The sequence below is a fragment of the Mustela putorius genome, unplaced genomic scaffold (assembly GCF_011764305.1).
Source record: "Mustela putorius furo isolate JIRA1106 unplaced genomic scaffold, ASM1176430v1.1 tig00001680_pilon_pilon_pilon, whole genome shotgun sequence".
NCBI classification, from domain to species: Eukaryota; Metazoa; Chordata; class Mammalia; order Carnivora; family Mustelidae; genus Mustela; species Mustela putorius.
The window spans coordinates 596,493-620,666 of record NW_025421840.1 but is presented as its reverse complement, the minus strand read 5'-3'; the positions used below and the strand labels follow the sequence as shown (position 1 = coordinate 620,666).

The 24,174-nt window shown below is 41.3% G+C and overlaps 1 protein-coding gene across 1 annotated transcript in view; it reads right to left on the bottom strand.

The window, feature by feature from the left end:
• CNTNAP2 (contactin associated protein 2) overlaps nucleotides 1-24,174 on the bottom strand; it is a 1,133,692-nt gene that overhangs the window by 665,787 nt on the left and 443,731 nt on the right. Inside the window, exon 10 of the mRNA XM_045087941.1 lies at nucleotides 22,299-22,418. Coding sequence (XP_044943876.1) covers nucleotides 22,299-22,418 — 120 coding nt within the window. The remainder of the gene's footprint in view (nucleotides 1-22,298; nucleotides 22,419-24,174) is intronic.

Genomic DNA, 24,174 nt, shown 5'->3' with positions numbered 1-24,174 from the left:
TCCAATACCCACCACCTGGTTCCCCCAACCTCCCACCCCCCACACCTTCAAACCCTCAGATTGTTTTTCAGAGTCCATAGTCTCTCATGGTTCACCTCCCCTTCCAATTTCCCCCAGCTCCCTTCTCCTCTCTAACTCCCCATGTCCTCCATGCTATTTGTTATGCTCCACAAATAAGTGAAACCATATGAAGCTGAGAAATTTTAAAAATACACTAAAAGGCAGGCATAAGCAGCCAGGTGGAACCCAGACTGCGGATTCTCTTGTCTTCATCAACCACCTGCACAACGTCAGGTGGAGGAAGGCTCACAGACTTCACGGTGGCAAAAGCACAGATAGGTATGAAACTTCTCTTGACATAATCAGGTGACATTGTCAGGGGTCATATGAGCTCCAGACCTGAGTCTGGTCCTAGCATCGCATCCAAACTGAGAAGATTCTATGAATGTTTTAATCACAGCGCTATTTCTCAAATGTTGACCCTTTAATACTCTACATATTAAATGCAAACTGAGGGGGATTTGGTAAGGGCCAGTCATGACCCAGACACCCTGGATGTTCAGGTGACCATGAAGAAGCGGGTGAGTCAGCTTTCAGCCCCTCTCACTTCTTCTTACCACTTTCTTGGAAATTCCTCTGTCCAGATTCCTTTGCTTCCTTATGTTGCCAGAGCCTGCTCTAATTACCAAAAAAAAAAAAAAAAAAAAAAAATACCAATTAAACTACTTTGCACTACAGTGCCACTGAATTTTAGAAGACAGTGCCTGGAAAAGGTAATGATTAACACAACAGCTTGAATTTCTGTGGGTGTAATTTTAGACTCTATATTGCCTGGATGGGAAAAGTGTGCTTCTATCACTCGGGCTGAGATAGCCCATATGGTGCTTTGTGTGAATAAGATAAGGGTGCCCTTTTCTTCATGTAGGCAGTCGTGAGCGAGCACGACTGAGTTTAGCTTTGACTCACTACTGGCTGCCCTTGTGCAGGGGACAACACGCACAACTGTATGACCAGCCCAACACACACACACACACACACACGTTGTGCTATGGGTTTCTGTTCTATTTCTGCCTCATTCTTTACCCCATTTCCCTCCTATTCTTGCTTTCTTCCTCTCTCTCTCTATGCCTTTAGAGGAGTAAAACACAAGAAGACTTTCATAGAAAATAAATTAAGAATAAGTTCAATTATTTCAAACCTAACCTAATTAAGGACAAAAGATCATAAGCATACATAGTTTGACCTCAAATGATCTCTGCTTTTTACCTAAACCTAGTTACTGCTCTCTTTCTCTCTCTCTAAATATATATTTATAATATAATATATAAATTATATACTTATATTTATATGTTACACATATTTTATTTATACAAATAACTTGGTGAGTGATTTTATATATATGCAAAAGTTTAGTTATACCCCAAATTATATGTATATATAATTATATGTAATTATGCTATATAACCTATATAGTTATAATTATATAATGTTTTAATGTGTAATTATAAATCATTTAGTATTATAAATTTTTTCATGATATAAAATATAGAACATACTTATATATCATTTCCTGTATATATAAAATTTTGCATATTTATATAATTGCTCAACACTTATTTTTTCCTAAGTCATAGTAATAATATTTATTTTCTATGTTGCTTTAAATAATAAAGCAGCAAATAAAAATAATTCAGTAGCTAAGGATATACACTTAAATTATTACCATTTAATGAATTTCTTTAATTAGGTAAGCTAATTCACCCCGGTATGCAACTGTATCTGAATCTGATCTGTAACTGACATTCGGGGAAATGACGTTAAATCCAAGTGCCTGGGATTTTCAGTGAAGGTCACCCCCGTCAGGTCAGGGTCTCCCTTGGTCGCACCCCTCATGAGATCCACGCATGGTCCTGGTCAGCCTTGCTGCCCGTGCCTGGGAGCTGCGGAGCGGCCCCAGAGGGCTTGTGAGGCCGCCCCACGGAGGCAGCCCCAACAAAGCAGCTTGCGGAGCATAAAGGCATGCGCATGCCTGCTGCAGCCTCTTCAAATCTGTCACTTCTTTCCGGGGAGCATCTGCCAGACCAAGAAGAGGCAAGGAGCCCTGACTTTTCCACACAGCTAGTAGTGGCGCTGCCAATCTACTCTTCCAGGAAATTCTATTTACAGATTAAAACACAACATTTGATTCCTCTTTCTCATTTACAAGAATTTATATTTCTCTACCATTTTTTCACATGCAAACCATGTCACGGGCTTGACCATATGGTAATGGAATAGCCTTTTATTACACCTCATGAATAAAGAACTTCAATCTTTCCATTTTCAAACTGAGATTTTAAAATACCGCTTACATATACCCTCTTCTGGAATAAGAGGGCTTCTCGCCTACCACCATCCTTTACAGGGAAGTAGTTCAATGAGGATTTGTCCATTTCAAAAAAGAGATCTTGGTTCTAATTCACAGATGTCTCTAAAATGGCCAATATATGTAGATAGATGGAATATTCATTAAAAATACAATTATCGCATTTGATAATTTAGGAGGCCATTGGTTATAAGATACACTATTGTTTTATGCAGCACTAAGAAGAAAAAAACAAAACATCTTAAAGGAGCACTTTCAATTTCATTCACTCCTATGACTATGATGCTTCCTTGTAAAGGAAAGGAAGTATAATGAACTGGGTAAGGGACCCCTCAAATTTCTTTACCCTCAGAGTCCAGCTCTCCTGAAACACTTTGCACCTGATACAGACACTTCACTCTGATGCCATTTATATGGAAAGGGATTTAAAAAAAGAAGAAGAAGAACAGATCAGTATGGTATTGTTCAACCTTGGAAGTTTGGGGAAAAAAGAGTTGTAGAAGCACAAGTTGACAGCCGTCCAAAAATGATCCAAGGAGAAGGAAGTTTAGTCAACAGACCAAAATAGTAACTCTGCAACAAACAGGCTTAGCTTGATGTCATCAATTCATGTGATTTATGGAATTCCTTCTGTACTGATTCCAAGCCCCCAAATTATCTGATTATGTAGGATTGCCAATAGGGAGAAGAAGCAATCATTTTTGAGCACCAGGATAATTATTTCTCATTATAAATTAATTGACTTTTTAGTTTTATACACCATTCTACTGAGTTTTAGTTAATGGGTCGCCCTCCTAGTGCTTCACCACCTTACCTCCAATGATGAAGGTCTCCAGACATTAATAATGTCACCAGTGTAATGAATATCACCTTATGGGACTTCCTGGGGATGTATCTGTTTGATTTCCCAGGAACACACTAATGCATTTTCTGCCCGCATGCCAATTTTTTTAAAAAACAGGATATTAGCACTAGCAATTAACTAGGCTATGGGGATTGGAGCCAGCAGTTAAATGGATGTGAAAATTATCTTGCATGAAGTTGAGATGAATATTAGTTGCTTCTGCTATAGTTACTTCAATATATGTGGCAAAACAAGGATAGGATATGGGTTAGCTCAGAAAGAATGGGGCCAGACAGACTCACATTCTATAAGGAAAAATGTGGAAAGAAGCTATAATTAATAAGAGAAGCTAGAAATGAGTAAAATTAGCTATTCTTTTCTGTTGTGATGATAAGGATATATAAACCACTAATGTCACAAGGACCTTCTCCACTCCTGGATCCCTAGAGGGAATGATTTGTTCCTTGTGATACACCCCAGAATGTGTGGTAAAGACTAGAGATATAATGACACTTGTTTTGTATTTTTCAAAGTACTATAGTTCCATATTTTCATATTAATGTATAAAAACATTTTCATATATGTCATTTAATTCAATACTTCTAAATGACATTAGCCAGAGTCAGGGGTCTCAACCAACCTCTAATCTCTTATAACCTCTTGCTGAGTCTATACAGTATGAAAATGGCACGCTTTGTCAGATTTAGATTGGTTGAAATGAGGTTACATTTTAGTAAAGTGAATCCACCCAGTATGATCCATAACCGACTTAATGTAATCTCTCAATGCCGCCTGCAGTGGTAACATACAGTGCTGCTGGAAACCTCTTCAGGGTGAAGAAGCAAGGCCACAAAGCTAATTTCCAGGACCACAACTCTCATTATTACAGTTGGTTCTCAATGATATGCACTCACTTGTTTGGAGCTTGAGGCAACTATAAAAATCCTATAAAAGTAACAAGTCTATTAGCTAAAAATTTCAATAATCTTCCGTTTTTAACAAGCTACAATTACAATGAACGATTGTTTATATCTTTCTTTTTCTCCAAAATTATTAACTCATCTTTTGTATCACAAGGAGGAAAAAAACATATTTTTATAACTATTTATCTAAATGGCTGTGCTTTATTATTGTATTTTCTGTAATCAGTGAGGCACATTTATTCATTGAGCTCCCAGTATGTATAAAGTCTCTTCTTTGTATATAATGTATACTTTTTACAGCACTCATGTCACTGGAAACACGGTCCTCACTGTTGAGTTGCTATAAAGTTGGAACTAAGGATTGTTTCCCAGATTTAGATGGGAGAAGGCGAAGTTCCCCTGCTGGTATGTCACCATCTTTTTGTTAGGGGAGTCCTACATGCTTGCTTTGAGTTGCTGGAATCTGTCTTTATGGGCTTCTTCCTAGTTGACCAGAAGCTCCATGTTGTCCTTACTTCCAAGAGAGAAAACAAAACTACAAGCTTGTTTTACCATGTTACCAGCCTATTTCAGCGATTCCATCATTGCCCAAAGGGATGTGGAACCTTCTCACTGGAACTGCCTCCACAGCGTGGGTCATGTGTGTATATCAATGATCATGAATTTTTTTCCTATGAAGATAGCTTTCAATTTTGACAATTGCCAAAAGTTATTCAGATCTTAATCCGATGAATGATATTTTTACTTCACTCATTTGAACTAGAGTGAAGCCTTGTTAAAGATAAGCCTTGGGGGCGCCTGGGTGGCTCAGTGGGTTAAGCCTCTGTCTTTGGCTCAGGTCATGATCTCAGGGTCCTAGAATCAAGGCCCGCATCAGGCTCTCTGCTCAGCAGGGAGCCTGCTTCCCCCACCTCTACCTGTCTCTCTGCCTACTTGTGATCTCTGTCTCTCAAATTAAAAAAAAAAAAAAAAGTCTTAAAAAAAAAGATAAGCCTTGTGTCTTATACATCTGCAGGGTCTCATTGCTTTAGCATGGCCCCAGGAATAAAGTGGGGGCTATAATGAAGTGACAGAGGCAGTGACCTTTCAAGTGACACAAACCCAATTTCCCTCTACCGCTTGATAATTTTGGAATTTAGGCCAGTTATTTACCTAGCTTCACCAGTCCTGCACATCAAAGGGGACAATAATACAACCCACTTCATGAGAGGTTTGTGCACATAAAGCACAATGCCCATCACACAGCATGTGTTTGCTAAATATTAGAACTTTATTATTGTTCTTGTTTACTGGCTTAAAATGTGGGCAATGAATGACTAAGCTACTGGATAAACAAATAATGACAGTGACAGGCGAAATCATTTTGTAAGCTGACTGAAAAAGAGACAGCAATATCAAGTGTTTTTAGGAAGTGTTCAGAATTTATCATTGGGGTTCATTCTATGAATGTGCCCAGTCCAATTTAAATATATGTCAAATATTTAAGTTGAGAGCGTCAAAATGTAAGCATCGATTCTCTCATCTGTAAAATGGGGTGTGACTAGGTGATGAAGATTCTCTTTAGCTCAGAGTTTTGTGGATGTCTACGGACCATTTCCTGCTGCGCAGGTAGGTTTGGTGAAGGGGAAGGCAGCGGGTTAGAGGAGAGAGGGCCGTACTGGGTGAAGAACTGGCAGGGTTGGAGCAGCAGTCACTCTAGAAGGTCCTGGGCAGCTTGTATTCTTCTGGGACAAACATACAGATTATAGAACAGATACAGATTATAGTATAGGAGATCCGAGTTACGGTTGGAATGACAGAAGGAGAACTTCTGAAGATCTGATGTGCGTAATAAAGAGCCCCTGGGCCGACAGGCCTCAACTGCGGGCAGACAGAGGAGCATCCAGGGCTACCGTTTACTACCGAATTACAATATCCGCGTTTTAAAATAAAGTCCTCATGCATAAGCCTTCCTCGGATTTAAATAAGGTAGTAGATTTTGAAAATGTGTGGATTGTGCTAGTTACAATTCTTACTCTAAGGCCACATAAGTTAACAGCTTCACAAAAAGAAGATTTTAAGTTAGGTACCAGGGCTTGGTTAAGCTGGAATTTCCCAGCGTGTGGACCCCTGAGACTTGGAGAAGTGTAATACCATATCACACTAGCTCTGTTCTATGTCTGCAATGTATTTTAACAGCTCATTAGGCAGAAAGAGAGTGTATTAAACACACAATTTTATGGGTATTGTTGCTTTGGATAAGAGTAAGTTAAAAAGGGGGCGTCTGGGTGGCTCAATGGGTTAAGCCTCTGTCTTCGGCTCAGGTCATGATGTCAGGATCCTGGGATCGAGCCCCGCATCAGACTCTCTGCTCAGCTGGGAGCCTTCTTTTCTCTCTCTCTCTGCCTGCCTCTCTGCCTACTTGTGATCTCTCTCTGTCAAATAAATAAAATCTAAAAAAAAAAAAAAATAGTAAATTAAAAAACCAGAAGTTGATTAAAGACAAAAATACTTCTTAAATTAATTAATTGGTGGTCTGCGGGCTTTGCAAAACTTGTGAAGATGGTAAACAAATCACTAAAGTTTGGGAAATTCCAACAAGGTAATGAATGATTTACCTATCAGAAATTGCTATAAATCAGTATATATACTAACCTGAATAAATTTATGACTTTTTCTCGTTTCAATAATTCAATGTCTCAGATAGAAATAACTTGGCTACTCATATAATGCTCTGCTAGATTATTTGAAATATTTTTATACATATTCATAATACTATAAGCTCCCCACAAGCAGATGTTATGTCTAATATGTTTTCTGTTGTAGACCCAGTGCCTAGCACATAATATTCACTAATAAATACTAGTTAAGTGAGTAAACAATTACATAAACTTAGGTAAACACATTAAAATTCTAAAAATGGTACTCAGGGGATAACATAGAATAATAAACATAGATACTTGATATGAGTGGGAAATGATTCACACTCTAATGTCTGAAAGAATGCTATTACGGCGACCATTAAAATTGCTGCTAATCAAATCATAGTTATTCAAATTGAAATAAAAAAGAGGCTAATGACCAGAATTAGAAAGGGATTATGAACCACATCAATTAAGGATCTACGGAAGGAACTGGGAAGTCCAACTGCTGACTTAAAGATTAAGTTAAAAGAGATAGATTTGTAAGATATTTCAGAACTAATTTTTCCCTGCATATTTATTAAAGATATTCAATATTCCTAAATAATTGCTGTGAGAAACTAAGAATGTAGAGTGGAATTTGATGTTAAGGTAACATGCTTTATGAAAGGCAAATGCTGGAAGAGTTATATTTATGTCGAAAATGATACTTCTGTAATATAAATAAATGTGGGTTTTTTGGGTAATTTTGTTAAAGGAAATGGCATTTGCATACTTAAAAAATTTGCATGATTTTCATGCTTTAGGAATCATTTGCACACTGAATATTTTCCCACGACACAAGAAATTAACATTCCCTTTAAAGCATGATTATTATCATCAAGGAACATCGTTAATGGACTTGTAGGCCTATTAAAAAGTCATGGGACAGGAACATTGAAAAAGAAAACCTTAACACATTGACTACTTTTGGCCATGGTTTTCCTGTTTTCTTTATTCCACTACTATGAAAGGGAGAGCAATCAATATGAATAGGACCATGTCTGTAAAGCTACAGGCAAATTGAACCGGCACCAAAAACAGAGTCAGATGCTCAATGGGACCATGGCAGCCCATCCAAATGTTTTTTATGAGGTTTCTGCCCAGGGCTTGAAATGGGGGAAAGAAAATATCACTGGTTTTAATAATAAATCTCTTCCAAACTCAACTTCTTTCTAATCTGCTCTTTTAAGTCTCTGTAACTACTCCTCTTTAACTTTCCACTACTAACCAAAAATATCTGAACAAGATTGTAGTTACTGATGACCCATGAATAACAGTATGACGACAAAAATCTCAGCAACCACAGAAGCTCCTGAGCTGGATTCTTACCCCCTCTCCCCAACCATCAATGGTACACACACCCTAATGATGTTTCGCCACAATGGGGTTTCGAAATATTCCCATGTGATATGGGAGTTGGGAATATTTTACTTTCAAATGAAGATTAGGATTTCAAAGTACCAAAAATTATTATACATGTGAAATACAAATCTTTTAATAAATAGAATCTAGAGCTTTCAAACAGAAGACAGAACTTGAGGAGAGTGGAAGTGTTGGGAATATGATGCTAACAGGTTAATTATCTTTCCAGAGAAGAAGTATGAGCTCATCTGTGACTTTCTATGTAATATGTAATTCAATTTTTTTCTCTAGTCTCACCTTCCTCTAGCTTTTGTATATGGAATGGGATAGTGAGGGGAAGGGAGAAAAGAAAGACTTGTTATAAAGTCGATATTGACACAAAAGTAAGACAGAGTAGTTAGTAAAAAAAGTGGTTTGCCAGCTCTCAACAAACAAAAACTTCATATAATGGAAAAAGCCTTTCAAAAATCACTTGGACCCTGATTTTTCTGTATAGACAAGAAGGATGGAGACTATGGATAGGAATGATTTCAAGGGCACTGAAAGGGGTATGTTTGAGAAGATCTTCCCCATATTTGGATTCCTCTTGTTATTCTTTTTGAAATGGAGGAGGGAATGTATTACATTAATATGTTAGAATCATATCAGATCTCTCTTTTTCTAACCAAGGAAGAACATTCTGTAAGGCTCTGAAAATGATGCCGTAAGAAAGAAGAAAGGAGCAAGACAAAATGTAAAGGAAAATGTTATTCAAGCTGGTCTAGAATTGCGGTTAATAATGATTCTGTGAAGGAGCATAAATGCACCGAGTTGCTAGTTACATTATGGGGGGATGGGTTTTTTTATTGGTGAAATTACTGGTATTAACCAAAGGTGATTGATGGCAATAATTTAGAGATTCTCCCTAATCTTTCATCCGAAGGACAAAGAGCAAACTCAAGGGAAAACTTTACTTTTTCATTCTTCATAATGGAGACCGAGGCTAGAGTTTTAAATCATTCTGCTTCATCCACTGAATCACAGGATTCTGGTTGTCTGACCCCAAGTATAAAGTAAACTCAATCCTGCTTCTGGAATGTTTTCATATTTAGTCTTAAACAAAGTCCATACACGGAGCAGCTAGAACACGCAAAGGGATAAAGAGCTTGGACTTTCAAGCTTGCAGAACGGGTTGTACAGACAACTTCTGAGCCCACTACTAAAAACCATCTGTCTTCCAAGTGTAGGAGGGGCGGCCTTGTCTCATACTTGATACCGAGTTAGATACGGTTACTCAAGCTTACCTGCTTATCTCCAACTATTGCCATTCTATCTGCTCAAAGAGCCAAAGCGGCATGGTCTGTTCACGGCAGGGCATTTATTAGCGCCCGCTCGACACAACACTGCTGGATTCATTAGTGAACAAAGCAGCCATCTTGGATCACAGCCTAGACTCTAGCCAAGCAGAAATCAGAAGGAGGAAAAGACAATTTTAAAACACTACTACTAATAATAATTTACATTATTTTAATTATAAGAGCAAGGGTTTCTCCGAATGTTTCATTCCATAAAAGGGAAAAGTGATAAACTTATGCCATTAAAAGATAAGAAAGTCTCTCATTCAAACCCATATTCTTTAAGTAAACAGCTTTTTGTAAATTGCCTTATAGAAGTGCCCATAGATAATCACGTGTTTAAACACTCATTGGCTGTTTGAAAATATTAAAGTCTATCTGTATCTCGGCTCACATGTCACCAACATCAGAACACTAATATCTCTCAGGGTTATTGCTAAGGAATAAATGGAATAATATAGACAAAGGCATCTATCACATAACTTCCTATACAGAGTCAGTAACAAACACTAAGAATGATGACATCCTTTGAATAAAAGAGAAACATGGATTGATATTTAATATTTACAGATTTTAAAGTCATGTTTTGAAAACCTATTTTCTCCTATGGTATTAAATTAGGGGATTAAAAATGAGTAAAGGGTTTCCAGGTTAGGGGGGTGAATAAACACTGGTATTTAACTTTTTCCCCCTCCTAAACAAATTAAAGTTAGAGTGTATAATATATGCACACATAACCTGCATGTGAGAGAGTAAAACGAGAGCTAGTAGTGACTACACGAGGGCAAGAGCACCTCAGTGGGTCTGTGCTGGGCACCGCAGGACACGTGGCACCTCTACCCCAGAGTTAAGTCTAAAGGCAACCAGACTCTGTCACTCTTAATAACAAACACATAGCTAATAATTATTAAGAAACCGAGGAAAGCTGAGGGGTCTAGAAATCAGAAAAAATAAGAAAGCCAGAAAAATGAGAATTAAGAAATTTAGAAAAAGAAAACAATAAAGGAAGATGTTTGTTATCCTTTTTTTTTTTTATTTTTTTATTTTTTATAAACATATATTTTTATCCCCAGGGGTACAGGTCTGTGAATCTCCAGGTTTACACACTTCACAGCACTCACCAAAGCACATACCCTCCCCAATGTCCATAATCCCACCCCCTTCTCCCAACCCCCCTCCCCCCAGCAACCCTCAGTTTGTTTTGTGAGATTAAGAGTCACTTATGGTGATGTTTGTTATCCTTAAGAGGCCAGGAAAAGGTGTGCATTCATAAAGCAAGGCCAGAACGCCATTAAAAAGGAACTTTCCAGGAACAAAAAAAGAGCTCTTTGATGAAAGCCATGATGAAAGATCAGTCTAGAGAGAACAAAGAAATCAGAAAAGCCCAAATTACAAAAAGAACAATAAAAAGAAGTGTAAGGCGTTGCGGGGGTCAAAGGCACGTTGTGAAACTCCAGAAAGTCTGGGACAAAAAGAATATTCTAACCTCCCGAGAGAAGGGCAGGTCCCATTAAAGGGTCGGGAAGTGACCAAAGGGTGTGCTGTGCTGGAGGGAGACGGAGAAACCAGGAGGAGGGAGGCAGGGCGAGTAGGAAGCAGGAGATGTAGCGCAGGGAGAGATGAGGAGGATGTCAGCCCAAGGACAGGGGTGCGGTGAGGCGAGCCTTCATGATAATGCACGCATGCCCCAGACACAGACAGCCAACGGTTCGGACTGGAGAAGGGGACACATCAGCGAGATGCCCGTGAGGCGTTTAGGTTTTTAAGAACTGCGAGCAGAATAGGTCAGACTCTGTTCCGCGTTTGACTGGCCTCAGGATACACCGAGCGGCGGCTTCCTGCCCTCACCTCCGCGCCCCTGCCCGCTAAGGCATTCCTTGGAGGTCCCACAGCATGCTGCTGCCTTGTCAGGGCCTGAAGGCTACACCCAACCAAGAGGGCTTCGAGGCGCAAGGGCCAGCGTGGTTCCAGGGGAGCCAGAATGAAACAGACGTTCAGCCAAACAGAGAGGAAGCGATGGTGATGCCCACGATGATGATGGTGCAGCAAGTTCTTGCGCAATCTCGCTTTTTAATGCTGATATTCTTTGGTCAAAAAAGAGGAGCAGAAACAGGATAGGAGACAATAATTATGTGAAGGGAGGTCAGCCCTCACAGAGTCTTCTGTCCATAAACGCAATGAGATTTTTGACAAGTTCATTCTTTCTCAGTCGTCACAGACGGGACACCAGCCATCATGTGGCGGTTTTGTAGGGCACAGATGAGCTTTGGTGTTCCTAGTTTAAGTCAGTCGAGGAGATGGGATTCCAGTATCTGCCAGTTTAGCAACATGGAGTTTGGTTGCAGTTTATTTTAACTTTCTTGGTTCCAACCGTGAGACCAAGATAATACAAAAAAGAAATTAGCTTCTATATGAGATTCTCCCAACAAAGTCGCCAGGAACCTTCTGGTATGGAAACGGATTTCCTCGGAAGGAATGAAAGTGACCCACGAAACTGAAAAAGGCAAAGGTTTTGGAGCGAGAACTGCACACATACGGGCTTTAAGCCAGGCAGAAGGGAGGAATTCCTAGTGTGGACGGGAAATGACTCTCCTGCTTCTGGTTTCTGATCACAAAGCAATGAGCTGACCTTAACTGGATTTTCCAAGGTGTTTCTCTCCGCTTCCTGCTTGATGGACGAGATGATGACAGTGGCCTGGATGAGCGTCCGGGACCCCGGATGTGAGAGGCACCAAGAACATGCCCTTGCCACAGACCACGGGGAGCCTTGGCTTCTGAGGAGGCACAGGGGGAATCTCCTAACAAAGGCATTGCTTTCAGAGCACCAGAAGGCCGTGTGTTTAAAATCCTGGCAAGGCAGGTGTGTGGAAATATTTGGAGGTGAGCGCCTCTGCATGAGGGGTGCCATTTTGGAAGGTCCAGGGGACCCTGAGGCCAGTCACCACTCTTCAGCCGTTCCTTGATTTTCCGTGGCATCCTGCACTCCCTCCTGGCCCCTGTCCCATGACATGGGCCTCACCCCACTCTTCCAGCTTTCCTCTCCTTTCCTTGATTCGGGTTCAAACACCCTTTGAGAACTTTTGCAGTATTAACCTATCACTATGACTGACACACAATGAAGAGATTTGAAAGAAAGCCTGGCAGGGGAAGCCATCCACGGAATAAGAGCCTGAATCCAGAAGGGAGTCCTGGGCAAGTGGGCAATCAGTTAGAGAGAAGAGCTCTCTTTTCCGGCTGTGTTTGATCAGTGAGTTGGTTCCTAGATTTTCAATTGAAGCTGTATGAACAGAATTGAATTCAAAGATTTATACTGATTGTGAGGTACTGAAATAGCCGAGCGCGTGAGGCAGGAGTTGCTGAGTGATTACAAAGGGTTTGGAACAAAGACGGGCGGGGAGAGGTCAGCGGAGAGGAGACGCTGTGCCTGGAGAAGACACGGACGAGACGTATTCCGCGCGCGGGTTAACAACAGAGGAGGTGTGCTGGGGCAGGAGACAGACGAGGGAGAGGAAAAGCTGGTGATGAGAAAAAATAAAATGAGCAGAGGGAATAAAATGGAAGAAGCCAGTGTTTTGAGGCTTACACTTTAGGCCATGAATTCATCAGAGAAATAGTTCATGACATCTGGGAACACCCAGGGATTGGAAGCACAGCAGCGCCCGGCCTGCGAATGTTAATAAGCCTAACAGAGAAGAGGGGAGCCGTGTGTGTCCTCATTTCTAGCTGGTTTCCTTGCAAAAAAAGGAAGAAGGAGGCACTATAGTCAAAGTAAATATCACGGATGATCCCCAATACAATTCCACTCAACCTTGTTACATTCTCACATCAGATTTGGTTAGATTCAGTGTAAGATGTTCCATTGACATAGTAACCAGATATTGGTGATAGAATGTTAATTATCCTAAAAGTTGGGTTCAAACCCCAAGGGATAGGACATACACAACTTAGCCTATAAAGCTCTCAGAAAATTATATTAACTCGTAGTTGAATTTAGAGCTGAAATTGATAATAATTGCCTAATGGTTTAGACGCTGATTTCATTTAAAATGTGTTCTCTGATTAAAAACCCCAAGGCATTAGTTGGACAATTAAGAAGTAAATAGTTTACCACAAAAAGGCTGTCCAAACCACAGATAATGAATTAGAGCTGGGTAAGGAAGTTTTGATGATGATGATAATGAAAAGATAGGAGTAAGAGGTGCTCATTTCAGAGATCATATTACAGATCATACTACAGAATCCAGAATGAAGACCAGTGTTGGGATGGATGTCTATAAACACACACACACACACAGTGATGAGGAACTCTGGCTCTGAATCACACAATTCTAAGATGTCTATCTCTATAACCTACCGGGATTTGCTGTGGGGCTCAGAACTTAGTATTTCTGAGTTTCAGTTTCCTCATCCAGAAAAAAGGGACGCCGGTATTATTACTGCCCTGTGGGTTTGTTGTGAAGTCCTGCCTGGATAATGGATGAATTATGGTGTGTAATCTACCTAGAATAGAGCCTGATGCACAGTTTGCTCTCAATGATAAATGTGGCTTCAGCTCTATGATACAGTCTTTCTGACACTTTTCCTAACACGTTAGCAATTCGTGTCTGTAGCTGGTAAGCAATTTTTATTTTTGCTTTTCATATTTTCAGAATTTTCTATATTGAACAATATACTAAAAACCCTTAGACAAATAATTTAAAAAGGCTTAATATTTTATAAACTAAACGTTGCACTGTTGCTCAGAAGGTGAGGATACACATAGCTGGAATTATGAGTACTATACAGAGGTGTATGGAGCCAGGTGTGGTAAGACGGGAGCAAAGGTGGCCCCCAAGATTCCTGCCAGTGCACCTACACTCCCCATGTGAGCCCCACTCCTTGAATGTGGGGGACGGGTGAATATGACGGTGTCTCTCCTACAGGTAGGTCAGTCTGAATGGCAAAGGTAAAGAGATTTGGCAGATTAAGCAAGGTCCCCAATCAGCTGACTGGAGTTAATCAGGGAATTATCCTGGGTAGGCACGACCTAATCAACTGAGCTCTCGAAAGATGGTCTGGAGACCAGAGAGATCCACCAGCCGCCAGGCTGTGGGAGGGACTCACCGCTGGGACCTCAGCAGCCTCAAGAAGCTGAGAGCAATCCACAGCCAACAGCCAGTCAGAAAATGGGACCCTCAGTCTTAAAGCCACGAGGACCTGAATTCTGTCAACATCCCAAATGAACACGGAATAGGATCCTAAGCCTCAGAGGTGATCACAGCCCTGCTGACCCCTTCATTTCAGCCAAGGAGGGCTCACCTTGGCAGACCCCCGACCAGCGTTCAAGGTGAGATAATAAATTGTAAGCTGCTAAGAAAAGGAATATGCTAGAGAAGAGACTGCTTTGCTTTGCTGGAGGGTAGGGTACACGAGCAGGAACGGTGGGGGAGGTCCACGATACTTCCCACCAGGACCCACGCACACCATGCGGAGACTCATTTCCTTGCTGTCGGCACTCCCTCCTCAAACTTCTGAGAAGCATAATCATAAATAAAATGATATTACTGGGTGCAAGTGCTTAGGAACTTGAGTAACAAGCGCTCTATAAATATTAGATTAAAAAGACATGAACAGCTTTTACCATCATAGAGGATAATAGAATTTGATCAGCTAAATCCCAGGGCTTTATAAAGCACAAATTATGTAAACAAGCTTAATGGCTTTTTGATAAAACTACAAAACTAGTGCTAGGAAGAGTATTGAAGGTGTTCCTGATTTGGACTTCAGACTTCACACGCCGCAGCACAGATGCTTACCTACATTTAAAAAAAAAATTAAACATGAATGCGAAGAGAGTTTTAAAGAACATGAATTAGATTACAGAATATTGAGAAAAACACTGCTGTTGATTTACGGATACGGAGCAAGTTTCCGAGGATAATGACTGGATCTAGCTTTATTTACTATTGTTATTATTAACCGTCAGGCGGAAAGAACCAAATGAAGCTTTCAATACAAAAGTTCGAGGTTTCTAGGAAAAGATGCTGGCAAGCATCTTAAAATAGAAATAGAAGCTTACGTGTTTAAAACGATGTACCAGTAACAGAGGTAAATACTCAAATATATGATAGTTTATGTCACGACGATTGTATTTACAGTAGCAAAGTCTCAGAGGGAGGGTGGAGATGGAGAAGTGAGGGTAACTATGAGTCCAGTTGGTGCCCTTGGCTTGCGCAGAATGGCTGCTGTTCCGCAGGGGGATCCGGGAACACATTCTCCGCTCAGTACCAATGCCGGGTACTTGGACGCTCTGTCATTTAGGGCCTATCTTCCCAGCACGAAGCCCTGAGCTGCAGACCGTCAGCGTAGGACACCTGCCTCATCACAGAAAGTGAAGGGTGCCAATGCACGTCAAACTCGGCCAAGAAATGAGTAAGTTCAAGCTTATCTGAGATAAGAGGATTCTGGCTCTAGATTATTCGACTGCAGGGATACTGTGATATTTTTCTTTCATGTTCCATGGTAATAATAGAATTTGTTCTTTTTTCTCTCTCTCTCTCTCTTTCTTTCTTTTTCTTTCTTTTTTTTTAGAACAGGAGGGAGAGCAGAGATCCTTCCATTCCAATGCCTACACGTCATTCACAAGGAAACCGGAAACACAGACACAGAGATTGCCTGAGGCTCGCCCAGCCCCACTGGGAATCTGTGCGGTACCTGCTGGGGGCAGCTGGGCCAGGCTGAGTGACGGGCTCGCCCCTTCCCTAAATCTGCCCTTGGCCTCCCGTGGCTCACCTCATGCAGTTGTTTACCACAGCAGAAACCCCACAATCATGTTCAGCTCTCTTTCATTTTCAGCCATAGCCTGGCCGCCTCAATTTCCTAAATGGCCACGAACTCGACCCCCTCCTCTACCTGACTGCCACTTGCCTTACATTCTCAGTTTTTTTTTTTTTTAAAGATTTTATTTATTTATTTGACAGACAGAGATCACAAGTAGGCAGAGAGGCAGGCAGAGAGAGAGAGAGAGAGGAAGCAGGCTCTCTGCGGAGCAGACAGCCCGATGCGGGGCTCGATCCCAGGACCTTGGGATCATGACCTGAGCCGAAGGCAGAGGCTTTAACCCACTGAGCCACCCAGGCGCCCCGACATTCTCAGTTTTTGATGCCTGGACCACAACAGGGGTTTTCTCTCTCGTGTCCCTGTTCTATGTCTGGGTCTCCTTTGGAGAATCCCATTCACAGCTGCCAAAGTCATGCTTTAAAAATACAGAATCACCACGAGCTGGCTTTTCCCTCAGGACCACGTCGGAACTGCTTTGCGTGTTGTACAAAGCATTTTATAAGTTGGTCTATTTTTCCTTCTCCCCTTTTCCAGGCCCTACAACACCCACCTGTTCTACAAGACTCGGCTTGTGAGTTTCTGTTCTTGTGGGAGATTTCACCGGTGGTGGAGTCTTGGGCAGCTGTCTATTCCATGGTTTCCTAAAGCTGTCGACCCTGGCCCTTTGGGGGGCTGGTCCCTTCCAGACAAACCCCACCCCCGCACCCTGCGGGCTGGCACTGGCTGTATTTAGGTGCATCGCCTCCTTCGTTAGGAGACATTTGCATGGATTCAAAGTCATCCTCCATCCTCAAAAGGTTTTGTCGTTCTCTAGGACCCAAGCAGTCACTTTGACATACGTATGGGTGGCCCGGTCGTCCCCAAATGCTCTTAGACATTCTTCCCCCATTGACTCTCAGTTAAATCCTCCTCCTACACGCTGACCCGCCGCCTCATCACCAGAGACCGGATTTCTAGTGAGTTCCCGAAGGCTCATTCCCGAGATGCCTTTTCCCTGTTTACAGCAACCCCTGAGTGATATGATATTCTCACTTCTCATATATTCAGATGCTAACAATTAGCACATTTCTATCTCTAACCTTCATATCCTTCTTGAAGTTTTATCCAATTGCAAAACTGGCATCTCAATTTAGATGGTATATAGCACCTCACACTTAACTATGCCAAAACTGACTTCTTGGATTTTCTCTAAATCTGTTCTTCCCTTAATGTTCTACGTGTCCCATGGCACCATAATCCACCCGGTTACTCAGTCTATGTATTGGGGACTTACTCTTGACGACTGCCCTTAGCCATCCTCACCCAACCTGTCACCCACCCCGACATCATCACCACGTGACATCAGTCATCATCTAACTTCAGAACAGATCCAGAATGCATCTCGGTCTCATCACTCTAGCCGTCGCCACTGTAGTTCAAGGAGGAGATGATGCCTCCCCGGACTTGGACAAAAACTCCAGAACTGGTCTTGGTGTTTCCACTCTGCCACTCATGCCCAACCCTGCCTCCCCCCCAATGGTTTCGTTCCAAACAAGACCCTCTCATTCTCCTGCTTGAAAGCTCTCTATGGGTCCCCACCCCCTGCACTGAAAAATAACTGAAAACATAAAATCCAGTTTTTTCCCACACTACCCTCCATTCTACCTGGTGCGCTCTGGCCTTGCCCATCTGGCAACTTCTCTCGAGCCCCCTCTCTGAGGCTCACCAAGCTCCAGGCTTCAGCCATGGGGGTTTCAGCTCCTTGGAATGAAACGATCTCTTTCACGGGCTGGGGTGTTCATTTATAGGGCTCGTCTCCCCTCTCACCTCCTTGAGTGCTTTGTCTCTCTTCATACTTTAGATTTCGGCTAAAAGTTTGTCTCTGGAGGGAGGCATTATCTAAAATCCAGCATCCAAAATAAATCACTCCTCAGAATTCCATCACTTTTCTTTGTAGAAAAATTACTTATTTATTTGCTTTTTAAACATGTGTTTTACTATCAGTTGGGAACGCATTTAGGCTACCCACTTATCCTCCTATGGCTCAGTGCCCGATGCGTAGTGCATACATAAATTAAAAAAAAAAAAAACCCTGGAAAAAAGGATCTTAGAGGTATGCTTAAGCACTATTTTTTTTTCCACAAAGACTGTGAAAAAATTCAGGATCTTTGGGATTTTTTTTTTTGGTGTATATTAAATATTTTTAATTAAACGCTTGCCTTGAGGTAATGTGATGCAACATGCAGTTGTGATAAATAGTAGAGAGGTCCCTTGTACGCTTCCTTCACTTCCCCCAGTGGTGCCACCATGCAAAACCGCAGGACAGCATCACGACCGAGATATTGCCGCGGGTACAGTCAGGACCCTAAACACGTCCAACGCCACAGAGTCCCTCATGTTGCCCTTCTGTCACCACGCCCACTTCGCTCCCACCCCCATCCCTCCTTCACCGCCAGGAGTCATTAATCTATTTTCCATGTCCGTAATGTTGTTATTTCAAGAATGTTACATAAATGAAAATCAGACAGTATGTAATCTTTCGAGATTGGATTTTTTTCACTCAGCCTAATTCTCTGAGATTTATGTCTGTTGCATTGGGTCAGTTGTTCATTCTTTTTTATTGTCAGAGAGAATTCCATGGTATGGATGTACCAAGTCTGTCTACCCATTCACCTGTCGAAGGGCATCTGGGTGCCTTCCAGTTTTTGGCTATTACCAATAAGTCTGCCATGCTCCTCTGCGCACAGGTTTCTGTGTGACTCTGTCTTCATTCCCCTGGAGTAAATGCCCACCAGGACAACTGCGGAATCATGTAGTAGGTGAGTGTTGAGTTTTTAAAGAAACTATCATTCAGAATTAGGGATGAAAAGAAGGATGATTTGCAAGAGGCATTACGAAGAAGAAATTGAGAATGTAACAAAAGCAGCTGAGATGACCAAAAGATACCAACAGGTTGAAATCGTGGAACCAATCAAACAATAAAATACTCTAAAAGGGACAGACCTCAAGTCCTCCCTTATGATCCAATATGAAACATAGTGAGGATAAAGGATATGTTACTTATTTGATACTGTTAAACAAAACTTGGAGACCTAACTTGACAGTAGTTTGGTCATGAATATTTGGAGGAACTTCTTGTCCAAAAATCAAGGGAGACTCCCTTCTTCCTATCAGGCCCTACTTTACTTGTGTTTTCATTTCCTTTAGCTTTTAAATTAGTAACAGAATTGGAAGTTTAGGATTCCAAAGAATAGATCTACATCAGAAGTAATTTTCAACAGTGTCTTTAGTTTCTACCTAAATCTACATCAGATATTTCCTGTCAGGGAGGTCCCTTTCCTTATAGTTTTCACTATGTCTGTACAAGTTTACAGCTCTCCCCCATCCCACGACAACTGTAGAAAGAAGAAAAAAAAGCCTGATCACTGCCAAGACATTGCTTCTTCCCCAGAGAAGAGGTCTTGCTCCCATTTTAAAAATCTGTGATATATTCAACAGTGATAATACCAAATTACATCTGGGCTACTGAGATGTGGGAGGGCTCTATTTTTTTTCCTATAAAAGTTATAAAGTAAGGCTTATGTACCTTCTCATGACATAGAGTGGCAGATAGATCAAGACTTCATAGAATTGCTCATGCCATCATTCCTTCTTCGTCTTCAACATCTATCTCTTGGAACTGCAACAGCCCAAACCAAGCTATGTGGTACCATACTGTCCTAATGATGTCAAGTTCTTGTTCTTTCCAGCTGAAGAAAGGGCTGATGGGTGGTTAAAGGCCAAAGAATGCCTGTTGGCCTTCAGTGTCCCTGACACACTAGTGTTCACACCTATCCTGAATGATGAAAGAAAAAATATTCTACCTGCAGAAAGTGGTACTGTACTCTTCACTGTCCAGACTGCATTTAGCATATTGGCTTAAACTATAATCATATTTTTTATATATTAGGAGAAACAAAAATCAAGATTCTTATAGATTAAATGAAGTTCTCACAGATTGTATTTTAGTTCAACTAAGATGAAAATGAAGATAAGTAAGAGAGTACGTGCGTGCACTGACAAGTCCAAAAACCAGTAAACTCTTAAACCAAGCTTTCTGATGAGCAGGTTTCTTCTCTGGGTCACACATAGTTCTCGGCATGGAAGGCTATTTTGGGGAAGACAGCTCCCAGGTTACCATTTCCTCTATGCGCCTTCCCTACTACACTCCCGTCCTCATCATTCTGCCTTCTGCTCTGGGCCAGGTATGGCTTCCTGATGTTGCTGGAAATTCTCCACAGGGTCTGCTTACCCACAAAGCTCTTCAGGGTTCTCCCTTTGAGCGGCACAATCCTAATTCCACTTAGCACCTATGTCTGGGGATGTCACTGGAAAAAGACGTGACTGTCCATTGACCTGTGAGCTGACCCCAGGCACTCCAAGGCTTCTCATCCATTCCCCTGAGCCTGGAATGGAGTTCCACTTGCCTTTTTCTCTTTCAGGGGCTGCTCCAAGGACACAAACTTATAGTGGTGGTGTGGTGTTGAGGACATCTGTACAGCGTATGTGACTCGAACGCAGGAGAGGCTTCTTCATAAACTGTTAAGATTATGTTGCCATCACGACCAGCCTCATATATAAGTTCCCTGTGCTTATTAAAACTGCTACCTACCAACTAGGAGGGGCCTGTCTCTTTCTTGGGTCTCTCCCAGCCCTCTGAGTACAGGGGCTGTTTTAGATCACACCTGGCAAGTTCCCTGGAGGGTTGTGAGCCAACAGACTGAATCAAAGTCTTCAGCATAGACACATTTAGTATGTATGAAAAACAAAGCAAAACAAAACAAAAAAACACAAAAACAAAAAGGCCCATAAATGATTCTAAAGTATTGCCTGATTTAAGCACCACTAGGTCCCCAATCAACTTGTGTTTGAATCTTACCTTAATAATATAAGCAAGATATTTAACTGTCTAATCCTTTAAAAAATATAATACCTAACTCCCTGTATCCTTTACTGAAAGTTTACCATGTGTCAGATAATATGGGAAGAACCATATGTATATTATTTTATTCCATTTACATAAGAATGCTATGTCATAGATATTATTAATAATCCATTTTATAGATAAACATACCGAGCCTTATTGGGTTTAATACAGTTAATAAGGTGCCTGTGATTATATACCTGGTGACAGATGGAGCTGGGATGCAAACCCAGGTCTTCTAAGTAAAGAATTTATCATGGTACTTGATACATAGTGTACAGATAATGTAGTAATCATTCTAAGTAGCATCACATCACCATTACTGTTATAATCAAATACTTAAGGAGTTTCCATCAAATGCTGGTCCTCTCCTGGAGCCGGTGAGTGGTACATGCCTCACACTCTTCTACTTTGGAAGGCAGGACATTACTAAGTGTCTGATAGAAAATCTACTCTTAGAGATCTGAATATTTTACACATTGTGGGAGTTTACCAGAACCCATAATTTCATTTCATAACTCCAACAGAAGAAAAACTAGGTTTTCTTCTGTTGCAGAAAATTCCAGATACATATGAAAGCTGTGGGTGCTGCCAAAATGGGATTTCCATCCAAAGAAAGCCTCCTTCTGTTAAGTACAGGGCCCGAGGAAGATCCGGAGGGGCCCATAAGCTCCCCCTGACCTGGGCAGCATGTGGACAGTCGAGCAGTGACACTGAGTTCCTCAGTCTCGGTCACTGGCGGAGGCGGCTGCCGCATGGGCCAGCTCTGCCTGTGGACCTCCCCCTTCAATTGCACTTTGAGTTTTTCCCCCACATGTTTGTATTTTTAAATGTTGAAGTTATAAGGTAGAGTTTAAAAAGAACAGATTAGAAGATTTTATTGCTTTAGAAACACATTTCACCATTTCACTGAACAAATTGAATACTATTTAGCTCATTACATGTTGTGAAAAGAACATGGTGCAGAAGAAACCAGACTTGAGTGGTACTGTTCATGCTCAACATAGAGAAGAAACGTCCATGAAACATCAATACGGCATAGTTACCTGTCATGTTGCAGTAGACTTTCAGAGGCCCCAGGGGTCCACTGCCATCAGGATCTATCCAGTAATAATTGGATGTCTGGCCCAGGTGTTTGTAGGCTTCACAGGAAGGCTCGTAGATCGCTAGAACAGAACAGCCTACATGAGCACAGTGCAGAGCAAGTGGCTCCCCAGATGGGTGCCCCCGCCACATCCAATATTGGCCAGTGCTACTGAGCAGTATATCCTCTGGTTAGAGCGAGTGTTCTTTTTATCCACATTGAAATTCATGATTTGCTTCTTACTCTATGAGCGTTTCTGACCCAACAAAGATAGCAAGTTCCTGCTATGGCTTTATAGTCGGGGAAAGGTCTAAAACCATCAATACATTGTTAAATAAATGTAATGTTCATTGCATTAGGGATCACTGAAATAATATTTAATCTGGAGTTATTTATAGATATGACTTTATTTTGAAAGGCCATAAATATTGCCTATTTTGTTGGGCTATTGACTAAGAGAAAAATCTTTCTCACACACACATACATACACACACATACACACATGCACCCTTTTTTTTGCATAGATAGTATACATTTCCCTCAAACAGCATGAGGTTTCTAATCTTCCTTTATTTCAAGAAAAAGGAAAGAATGTCCCTGCTTCCTTTTGTTACAGGTATTTTAATTACATCACACCTAGTTTGTGTAGAAGGCTGACATCAAGGTAATTAAATCACAAGTTCTTTTCCATTGTTTTTCTTTTTGTTCCTATCCTCCTGACATGTTCTTTTCTTCACAGTGACTGCACCTGTTTTCCAAAGTACAAAATGGACATTTGCATATCTCCTTTGTCATTATAATTTCTAGAATACTACTGGGAAGACTTTTAAAAACAGCTCCATAGTGACATTTAAGATGACTTTAAAAGATCGCTTTACAAAACTGAGAACTATTTCTGGGAAAGAGCTATCATCGGATGCACGGGTGATCGGAGTCTTTTGGTAAAGAGCACTGGAATTCACACTGCAAACTGCTGTTCATTAACAGCAGGTCCGCTTCTGGGACCTCTCTTTTCACTTTTTGCTTCCATGTTCTATGTGCTGCCACGGGGCTGCCCCTGGTTTCCTCTCGAAAGATGTTAGACCTCAAATTCAATTTCACGTCAACAACAACATAGGAGGCTAAAACAATTCTCAAATTCTTTGTTTTACTTAATCCTCTTTTCCTCCCTTCCTTCTGCAAATACTGAGTACCTACATGTGCTGAGCAGGGGATTAGGCAACACAAACGCGGACGTGAGCACCCCAGATAAAGGACCCCTAGGGCTTGCTCACTAATTACTTTGGTCTTACTCATGCATAAGGTGCCCTTGGAAGGGGATGCAGTCGGAGATCCAGGCAGAGCTGACGTGTCTTTCATCCAAGTGTGATGATTAATATGTCCAATTTCAATCTCTCAAGTCTCTTGTTTGGATAATAAACTATGGTTGCTCTAATTTTTAATGCCGTGTCAAGTAGCATACTGCAAGAAAGGGCAGGGAGGAAGAGTTTTAACCTCTAAGCAGGAAGATGCTATGATTAGATGTAGGCTTTAGAAAGAAAACTCCTATAGAAAAACAATAGATTTTAGGGGAGTGGTTCAGAAATTCAGGAGCGCACACAGGCTGTCATTGTCATAGGCCAGGTGAAGGGTGACCAGTTCCTTCTGAGACTGTGAGGAAGGACGAAGTAGATGGGACAGATTCATGTGTTTTTAAAATCAGCTAGAGATGGAGACCAGGTGGGTGTAAGTAGTTAGGAAGAAGGAGCGTTCAGAATGACCTAAACTCACAATTTCTAACTGCCTTACTCATTTTTTGCAACCTCTCTCCAGATAATTGCAATTTCTGTGTGTAGCTC